Raw genomic sequence first — 10962 nt, forward strand, 5'->3', positions numbered from 1 at the left:
CTCATTTTCTTTGACTTATATTCTGTTCTATTCTTCGATCTGATGCGACCAGATAAAATCAGATAGAATCGGAACACAATCTTATCTCTCTTCCTATTCGTTTTTATAAATAAAGGAGAGTAAGAGTACAGCAATTCAGGTAGACAGAGGAAACAAATGAGAGAAGAGTGAAGAACTGTGAAGGAAAAAAGAAAAAGTATGAGTGAATGGATCGCGGCCTCAATCAATGAAACAGCGATCCTCAAACTCACGATCGCTCTTTGGAAAATCTTATATGATTTGGGATCGTATATTTTCTAACTTTAAACATTAATTTTAATTACAGTGATAAAATAATATGAAATTTAAGATACAGGAGATTTAAGAGAGATTTTACCTATCAATATGTTTTATATATATGTATATATTTTATTATTATACATTTTATATATTATTTTATATATTATATATTTTACATATATATATATTTTTTACTATATATTTAAAATATAATATTTAATATATAATTAAAATATATTGTTATATATTTTATATATATATATTTTATTATTTTATTTATTTCATATATATATATATATATATATACACAAAAAGAATATTGTTTATTCTTTGGCAAATGCGTAAATATTTAGCATATATAAATAATTTTTATTATTATTGTCACGTAATTAGATTTATTATTGCCTGTATGTTACACAATCGGTCACTTATATTATAATGGCAGCACACAACAATCGTTCGTACACGACGGTAATTTTAATGAGCGGTTGCTATGGCGATTAGATACGAATCTGCTATTGAAATTGTTATAATTGCCAATCATCTTCGAAATTTGAATGAATACTTTGAAACGAAAAATACGTTGAAAAACGTGCGGTACAATCCATTTTGATCCCGCTTAACCAACGTAATCACGTAAGTTTGATTCGACAGTAATATCTTTCGAATACAAACGCGATCTCGCGATGAGATGATCTTGAGAACCGCGTCGACCAACCGCCACCCACACACATTTTTACGCGTTACGTAGTAGATTGTACCGATTACTTATGTGTTTCGCGTTGCCCCTATCCCGAGATATTTCCAACTATGCTTGGTAAATGTTACACGTGACACGGGGCTTTTTTTTCCTATTCTTGGGTTACCATCGCGTTCCTGCGTTCCATACAAACGATCGAGCAACAAGTTAATTTCATCATTGCATTACAACGCATTTCGAGAATTAAAAATTCTTCGAAGCTATCTCTGGGATAATAAAATAAACGCTGTTTTCTTTTTTTTTTTTTTTTGCACGGTAAAAATTACCATCGAGCGAGGACAAGGAACTTGTATAGACAGATATAAAGGCGAGTTGAGCTATTAAAAAATAAACGAAGGCGGAAGCAAAGGGACAAAAGGATAAAAGAAACGTAAAGGAGAGGAGATAAAAGTTGACAAAAAAAAAAAAAAAGGTACGAGCAAGAGGAAGTATGAGGGGAAAAGAAAGGCGAATAGGATAAAGGAGGACGAAAAAAGGAGAAAAATAAAAGTAAAAGAGAGAGATGGCAAAGCAGAGCAAGAAAAGTCTAAGTAACGAGTGTGGCTTGGACTCGGTGGTTGCATCCGAAGGAGAAGGATGGAAGGAAAGAAGAGAGCTGTGTCGAAGTGGAGTGGAGTGGAGTAGATTGGAATGGAATAGAGTGATGCGGTGTGGTATGGTGTGGTGTGGTGGAGTGGAATGGAACGAAGCATGGGGTGGAGTGGAGTGGAGTGGAGTGGAGTGGAGTAGAGTGTAGTAGAGTGGAGTGGAGAGTAGAATGGAGTGGGGTGGAGTGGGGTAGTATGGAACGGAGTGGAATGGAGTGGAGTAAAGTGGAATGGAGTGGAAAAAGAAGAGCAGAGAAGGGAGACTCATTCATGTTTTGCCTCTAGCTGTTAGAAGTTCAGTCGAACGAATAGTATAGGCACGACGCACCGCGAATGTTGCGAGTCGTTTAACCTCGGACTAAATCGAATCGTGTTGCAAAACATTAATCGTAAGACCGTTCGAACGTAGGATGTTGGGTACGTAGGACGTATACGATAAAGACGATAGAACGTGGAGAACGCAAGGACACGAGAAATAACGCGAGGTATATCGCGTATTAACGATATTCAGTGTACTGTGACTGTTTTCGAGAGCGTAGAGTGCAACACATTAGCCACGTTGCTGTTGTTTCACCGGTCGGTGAATGTGTTTTCTGTCATTCTTAGCGATAACGCTAAGAAAATTGTAACACTGGAAAATTCGACTTCACGCACGGAGAGGATCGAATCAATTTTTAATTGTTCAGTTTCGTTCGTTTGAAAATTGATATTTCTCTTTTTTGATAACGCTCATACGTTTGAATATAAAGATATTTTATTATGCCAAGCGGTGATAAAGGGAAGACGACACAACAATTTGTGCGAGGAATAATTATGAAAAAAAGATTAATAACATTTATGCATTTTTGTTAAGCTATTACTAATAGCGGTAGAAATACAATATCTCGAATCGAGTTCATTGAAACGATATATAAGAAATCAAGATAGATTTCAACATATTTGTATTATGCGTCAATCAATGAAAAATGGAAAATAAATGGTTACAATGAATCGTGATATATTTATGTGCAAATGTATCCTATTGACGATATTATTTTGACTTTTCACCTTCGATTTTGCTCGAAAATTGACGATTACATTGTTTACATAGCGATAGAGGCATTTGTTCGATGATCGGTGATCGTTGCGATCACCGATCAGTAAAAACTTATATATATCAAATATATTATTTTGTTGGACGCGGGGAAGAGAAAAAAGGAAGGAAGAAAGAGGGAAAAGAAGGAAGGAAAAGGCCAGGAAGCATCGCGCGTGCGCGAAAGAATGGCCGATTTGATCTGTTTTTTGTTAGCAATGTTCGGGCAATTGCTCGTTCGTGAGAGCAAAGGTAGCCTCCTTGGCGTAGAACTCGACGAAACTGGACAAAAATTTCTCAATGAATATTTGTCTTTCGATGATGGAAAGTATCTTGCAAAGTTGCAAGAGTTTGAAGATACAGCGATCGAACTTGATTTGATCGATCAGAAGAGGAAACATCGACCAATACATCAACCGCCTAGAGTCCTTTATCAAATCGGGGTAAGTTCCTGTTGATTCAAATCAAATTATTATCTTTTCTGATTTTTTTCTCTACGTTATTAAGCTAATGTATTTATAACATTTTATTCACCTGTTATGAATTCTATGTATTCGCTGATTTTTAATAACTATATTAAAATATATACTATTTCATAAAATAATTACTGTGATTAATCAAATGATTTAAATAATAAATTTTTTAATAAATTTTAATAATCTCATTAAAAAATATATCATTAATTATTAAATCTTGCTTTCTACTTATTTCGAAAAATTTGTTATTTAATTTACAATTATAAGAAGACAGTCAAGTTTTTTAATCGTAAAATTATCGTAAGATAAATATCTCTATTTAAAACTTGTATCTCGTGATCCTCCATGTTGATGAAAAATGTTAATGAAAAAAAATAAATACTCTTAAATTCTTAAGCAAAAAGATATTTGTATAATACTTGTTATTATACTCTTCAAATTATCTAATATAAAGAGAAAAGAGAAAGTTATCGTGTGATCAATTTGAAAATGACATTCCTTCGATATTTTTCCCATCGCTATTATCAAACATTTATATGACCAAGTTTCTTCAATTTATTCTCTTTCACTATTCCATTATTTTATGAAATTTTTAAATACAAGTATATTTTATATTCTGTATAATAAATAAATTATTTTGAAAATTTTATTATAAGATAAATAGTATATATTTGCATAATTTGGCAATCGAATAGGAAAATAAGCGAACAACAATATACTATACAATGTAAAAAGTTTCATAAAAATTATGAGAAAATATAAGGACAAGACAAAGAGATAAAATTCTAAGCTCACATCTTTAAATGATCGCCGCGTATATTCCTTGGATTATCTGTCATAATACGTAACTATATATGTATATATATATATACGTATATATATATAAATATACATGGAACGCGGAACACACACATACACGCGTACGCACACGAGCATATAGTTATTATACATACTATGGCTCAAGAACCAGGTGTCATTTTCACTGTGGCTATGAGAGAAGCGAGAGACGCGTGAGAACTTCCGGATGGAACGCGCAGCCTTTCCGGCCTCCCTATTATCCCATTTTAGTTTGCAGCCACCGAAGGTTTTAATACGTACGATCTTCTGGGAACGGTAAGGCAGAGGTAAGGTGGGGATGGAAGAAAGAGAAGGGAATATGGGAGAACGGAAGGGACTCGGCAATAAGAAGGTACAGAGAAAGGAAAAAGTGGCCAATCATTTTAAAAGAGACTTGGTTGCCTGATATACTTATAATATTAACACAGTTTTTCTTAAAATTAATTCTATTTTATTTTATCATGTTTTTCATTTTTCAAGATATAAATATTTGAATTTCCATGAATCTTTTAATCTATATAAACTTTATAGAAATCGAGAAATACTTCAATTTATTTGGAAAAAGCAAAGAAAATGATCGAATATTTCGAAATAATACAATATTTAAAAATTTTAAGATCGATAGTTATAATATTTATAATAAATAGATTTATATTAATGATGAGATATTGGAAACTTCGAAAATTCGATTTTTATAAATTAAAGCTTAGATTTCAATCTATCTCTATGCATAATTGTTACAATTGTGATTATTGTTGTTAAAATCAAAAAGATGAGAATTTAAATTCCTTTTCGTTGTCTCTTATTTATTTCTATACTTAATTTGATATTTTTAAATATGAAGACTAAAAAAAGATGGAATAGAGGTGAAAAGAAGACGTATACTGGTAAAAATCTAAGAAAAGGAATTTGAGATGTTTAGCTTAGGTGCTCGAGCAGCACGTAGATTGCAAACGACGAGTCGACAGGACGTACGTGATTGCCTCATTCAGCGGATTGACCGACGCCGTTTGAATAGTGTAGTTAGACCAGATGTCTATTCTTTAACAGAGAGGCACGTACTCTTGAGCATGTTACACAGAACTTCCTTTGCCCAATCGGTTTTTCTCTCTTGCACACGTGCTCGCAAATTCTTTTCTTATTTAATGCAATCTTGTGGATTTTGATTCATTTTTTATTTATTCAAAAATCGATTGAATTAATCGATTTATCAATTAATAAATAATATATAATGCATTTTCTTAAAATCTTAAATTATAAAAATTATACAAATGAAAATTGTCTAAAACGTTAAATGTGATGATATATATCTTTTTCCGAGAGATATTCCAAATTATTTTCAAAATCAAAATTATCAATGATACGATTAAAATAGTTTAACGTTTAACGATATGACAATATAATCTTCAAATCACATTCTACAATATTTTTATTTTATTTCAAATAGATTAAGTTAAGTGTTAAAAATTATGATTTGCAAAACATAAACAGAAATGAATCGTGAAATAAAAATGAAGAAATAATAAATAAATATATTGAGTAAAAATATTGAAAGTACTAAGTATGTATATCTTCTCTGGTCCTTTATCTGTCCTTTATAGGCTGAACGTTTCTTGTGAAGCGGGGTCAAGCTGAAAACGGTACGTGGTGACCGTGATCCGCTATCGATCGCGTTGTTGCTTTTATTAGTCTTCATTTCAAAGGACTAACGGATCTTTGTGTTGTTTTTTCATTCTTCGGTCGATTAACTCTTACAGTTCGAAATTAAAAATTTGTTAAAATCGATTTTTAACAAAAACGAGAACAAATATAACAATATCGAACACGACAATCGAATTATTTCTAAATCAACGATATAATGAAGTGAAGTAAGTCGAATAAAAATTTAATCAATTATTTCAAGTCTAATTATAAAATAAACTCTCAGAATTTTCGATAAACATTAATTATATTTACGTTTTATGCATAAAATACTAATAGAGATATGTCTTTGATTATAATTTTTCAGGATAGTGAAGATGAATTACCCGAATGTTCGGACCGAAGTGAAGTTTGCAGCAAAGTGGATTTATACGGATCACCTTGGGTCGAGAGGCAATGCCGTTGTCCGGATGGTCGTACTTGTCCCAGTAGTTTACACGGAGACGACGGACATACGATAGTTGATAAAACACGACAGTACAAGCTTTGCGAGCCGGTGAAACGTCTACCCATCTGTCGTTACTTCAAGTTAGTCGCGATCGTCCGTCTAATCGAGAGTATACATCAAGTAGCGGAACGATCAAACGTACCGATTCGCGAATGCTTTACGCGTCTAACACAAGTATACACGCGTCTCGTATACAAGATGGCCGTTTACTGTTTACAGAGACGTCACATGGACCTTAGCTCCTGGAGGGGGACCAGCTAATGCAACGGTTCAGCGAGTTTATTGCCGATGCCGACCAGGCAGCGTACCTTATCTAGTTCGAAGACAAGCCTATAGGTCTTCTGAGGGAAACCCAGGATTTATTTATGCATTTGCGTGCTCTCCTCAAAGCGTAAGTCTTTTTCATTCGTTCGTATTCGCATTTGTGTTGGCGTACGTATTCCCATTCCCTTTTCCGCTTCCGTACGTGGTAAATATACATATGTATAGTATATTTATTCGTTACAAGCTCCCGGTTCGTGCTAGGGATACGGAACTCTAACCTCATTTCATTTTTCTCGATAACATGATTATAGAGAATAAAAGACAAAGAAAAATTTATACTTCAAGTATATTTGAAAAAATTTAAATGCTCGTTTCGTTATTCCTATATTATTCGCTTCATTGAATTCAAAAAGTATATAACGAAAAAATATATATATGTATCTCGCATGCGTGCATATATTTTGAACATCCTTGCATATGTTTGAATATTCAGAAGAATGTCAATCTTTTCAAGCAAATTGCTTAAAAGATGAAAAGTCAAATAAATCAATTTTGAATTAAGTTAATTTTTTCAGAGATTACGCTGTCAGCACAAAGAACCTTGTCGATTGTTCACTGTACGAAAGAGACGGAGTTCACAGCTTGAAGAGGTAAATGCATCGCCTCTTTGTCAGTGTCCAAAAGGTCATCGATGTCCAAGAAGACACACCGACCCAGGTTCACTTCCAGCAAGATCCTATTCCGGTGTATTAGAGATTAAAACGTATAGTGGGTATTGCGTACCTTCGCAATCGCATCATTCTGAAGCGATTTATAACGTTTGAATTTAAAAAATTTAAAACTCAGTATCGCGCTATTATATATACATGATCGTATAATGAAATAAGAGAAACCATCAACTTGTGATATTTGTGATCGGCATGTGCATTGTTGATGTGCATTATGAAACTGTCAAAGCATTCTTTTTCAAACAAGAAGAATAAGAACAAGAAGAAAATTACGGAAAGCGATTAACTTCAATTGATCCCAACTTTTGTATCAAACTTGGATCTTTTTGAATAATTTCCGTTCATTTTGAATCTATAAGTTTACCGTCCAGAGAAAGAGAGAGAGAGAGAGAGAGAGAGCGCGAGAGAGAGAGAGAGAGAGAGAGCGAGAGAGAAAGAATAGAATCCATTAAATACGTTGAAACATCGCATTATTCTCTTGACTTATATATTACTTATGCATCGAAATACATATGATACCATTTTGACGAGGAAATTAAATTTTTTTCGTTTCTAATCGAAAATAATAAAAAATATTTGAATGTTGAATATTTCGTTCGGTTTTGATGGGAAATATTTGTTATATATATTTGTATTGTATTATATAGGATGTTATATAATGATCACATATTTAAACTAAAAAACATTACTTATAACATCCCTATTTACTGATTGTTTTGGGAACGATGTTATCTGTGAATTGTATTCGGTATATTATATTGCTAAGAAATTATGTAATATCGTGTTTGTAAATATTTAATTTTTAAAGAAGTGAAATAAATAAATTTCACTATTAACTGCGCCATCACTATTAATAACTATTACATAACTATAATTGTCATTTATTATTAACAAATTACAATTACTAATGGATTTATTATTATCAAGGTTATATAATTAAATAAGATCATCAATTTTCTATTTCTTTAACAATATACGAGTTAAAACAAAACAATAATTAAATTAGATTATGTCAAAGTTTAAATTAAAAAAAATCATATGAATTAATAAATATTAAATAAAATAATACTAAATATAATTTGATTTTAAAGAATCAAATTTGTTTTCCATTTTTTTCGCCTTTCATAAAAATAAATAAATTTTCTTCAATCGATAAATTAAATCTTTATATAGATACAAGTTTCCAACATGCAACGCTAGATGGCGAAAGTTTTAAAGTTGTAAAGTACTAACGCTTTCTTTACATAGCTGAAAGTTAAAAATCTGAAAGTTACCGATTAGAAATGTATGAATTGTGAGCAATAAAGTTAAACCAATGTTCGAATATTAATTTTTTGCATTTGAAATATATAATTTAATATTGCATTTTTTTATATATTAAGTTACATTAATAATTAAATTACCAATTGATAATGTACTATTATAATTATATATACACGTCATACGTAACAATTTGTGCTGAAAAAATATGAGTGCTCTAAAAAATTTATTACAAATTTATCAAAAAATTATGATGTAAAAAAATTTCTGAAAAAATATAAAAGTAATATGAAAAAGCGAAGGAAAAAAAAGAGATATTTAAAAATATGATTGTGAAAATTGATTAAAAATAGATATATTACGTGAATGCAATAATAATTAAAACTTAATTGGTTGAATTTGCAATAGTTTATTACATATATTAATACGATTCGATATCGGTTGCTCAAGTATAACAAATTTAATTAAATCACTATTGTAGATAGTACGTATCATTTACACATGCATTATAATGTGTAAGGATACATTAAAGAAATCGTTACATAGATTGGTTACATTTGCAAGGGGAGGATCGGCATGTTACAGAGATCGGAGATGTAGGGCTAGAGTATGCAAAAAATCAAGACCATGTCAGATTACAAACCTATCGTTCAATGATCTGGTTTCGACGGTGCATAGATAAAATAAACTGGTAACTAGTTTCCCGATGAGAACCAGAATGATTTCATGCTCGATATATTTTTCTGGTATTCGATCGAACGCGTGAAAAGTAGCGGTACCGTTGCTATCGATGTTATTCGATTTGCTTCCGTTTTCGCTTTTTTCGAGTACGGTTCGTGCGCATGCGCAATTAACTCCACGTAAATTTAAATACTTGGCTCATATATACGTTTGTTAATTTAACGGTAATATTAATTCAACTGACATTTGCAATGAAGAAAAAACAATAAGAATAAGAATACCAATCTTTTCTTATCGAAGTATATATATTTCATTAATGAGATGAAAATTAAAAGGAAGAGATAATTAAAAAGAAAAGATACAGATACAGAATAAGAAAAATATAATAAGAAAATAAGCAAGAAATCAAGGAAAAGGAAGTAAAGCGTGGGAACGGAATAAGACGAGAAGGGAAAAAAGGTTGCATTTACACTTCGATCATCGAAGTGTTCTGCACATTTTTTTCTTTTTTTAACGATCCGGTACGTAAGTTTCTTCCACAATCAGGTTTGTTACGATTCTCTTCTGTCAAATTTCGCCCCTAATAGCTCTCTCTTCGAAAATAATATATCTACAGCTATCGATCTAGAGTATTCAGTCGGCAGTGGATAGGTAGATGTGTCGATGGAGGAGCAAAGGAAGGTAGAGGATTGGCGGAGATGCAGCTTAGGATTCCACGCATAGTCAAGGAGTCTCTGGTTGGTTGGTAAGTGGGACTAGTCGGGACTCATAGGCAGCATGTCTCTTCTACGAGGCTCACAGTCCCATTCGAAACTCTGAAACGCGTCTAAGCGTGGCGTGTTCGCTTCCTCGGACAAGTTCCTCGTCGCTCTCGCTATATAATATATTTCTCTTCTCTTTTAAGATTCTTGGATGGAAGAAAAAAATCTCGATGATGCGGAAATATTTGAACGATAAGACCGTAATTTGAATCGCTCGAAACTCCGTCAAAAGTCGAGTGTCGAGCGTTCGATATATTTATCGTGAAAACTTCTGATCATCGAAACATCGCCGGAACGAATAGTTTGATCGATCTATTTCTCGTTCCATTATCGATCTTTTCTCTCACGAAAGAAAGGTGGTCGCCGTCCAGCTATAGTCGCGCACAACCGCAACCCGGGAAAACTGCTATTATAACAGGCAACACTGCGAAGAATCGAAACTAGCCAGAAGACTAGATCGAGGTTGTGCTCGGGGGTCGGGGTCGAGGTCGAGACCCAGATCAAGATCAAGATCGAAAATCGAGGTCGTGGTTGGATGGTCGAGGGTGAGTTCTGAGGGTCTATTTATCCTTGATATTTTCTCCATCTTCTATATTATGCGATCATATATCATGAATCGCTGACGATAAGTATATTTTTTCTTCGTTAAGATCATTTACTTTCTCTAAGTAGGAAACGATTATGCACACTTTCAAACTAGCGTTAAGGCTAAAATTTTATTTAATTTTAATCCATTTGAACCGTTGAGACATTTATTTGTTTTTATGGCAGAAACATCAGGATGTGACTAATTAGAAATGGAAAATAATTCCTTTAGATAAAAAAAAAAAAAAAAAAAAAGAACAAAGAAATTATATATTTGAGAAGTTGAAAGTAATCTTTTCTAAATCGAGGTCATGCGAATCACACGTACAAATTCCACAAATATCTCATAGATTCTTCATGTAATAATTAAAAATGTTGAACAGAAATGAAGAAAAAAATAAATACAGGAAGAGAGAGAGAGTGAGATATATTCATTGAAACGAATTCACTTTAAACTTCCTAGATAAATCAATCATATTTCTGACTTCTATTGAAAAAAAAAAAAAAAAAAAAAAAAAAAAAA

The 10962-nt window shown here is 32.3% G+C and overlaps 2 protein-coding genes across 3 annotated transcripts in view; one reads left to right on the top strand and one right to left on the bottom strand.

Moving 5' to 3' along the window:
• Nucleotides 1–10962, bottom strand: part of LOC102676651 (elongation factor-like GTPase 1) — a 28191-nt gene that overhangs the window by 2726 nt on the left and 14503 nt on the right. The gene's annotated exons all lie outside the window — the stretch shown is intronic.
• Nucleotides 2536–7983, top strand: LOC102676516 (protein giant-lens). The gene is made up of 4 exons (XM_006617199.2): nt 2536–3141; nt 6020–6240; nt 6380–6551; nt 7000–7983. Exons 1-4 carry the CDS (start codon nt 2887–2889, stop codon nt 7246–7248), a joined length of 897 nt encoding a protein of 298 aa, XP_006617262.1. The 5' UTR covers nt 2536–2886; the 3' UTR covers nt 7249–7983.

Source organism: Apis dorsata, unplaced genomic scaffold (assembly GCF_000469605.1).
Source record: "Apis dorsata unplaced genomic scaffold, Apis dorsata 1.3 scaffold_293, whole genome shotgun sequence".
Classification (NCBI taxonomy): domain Eukaryota; kingdom Metazoa; phylum Arthropoda; class Insecta; order Hymenoptera; family Apidae; genus Apis; species Apis dorsata.

Excerpts from the sequence above, each read along its gene's own strand:
- LOC102676516 (XM_006617199.2), top strand. The coding sequence starts at position 2,887 with ATGGCCGATTTGATCTGTTTTTTGTTAGCAATGTTCGGGCAATTGCTC. Across the intron at positions 3,142-6,019 it reads GAGTCCTTTATCAAATCGGG|GATAGTGAAGATGAATTACC; the intron begins GTAAGTTCCTGT and ends ATAATTTTTCAG. Across the intron at positions 6,552-6,999 it reads TTGCGTGCTCTCCTCAAAGC|AGATTACGCTGTCAGCACAA; the intron begins GTAAGTCTTTTT and ends TAATTTTTTCAG.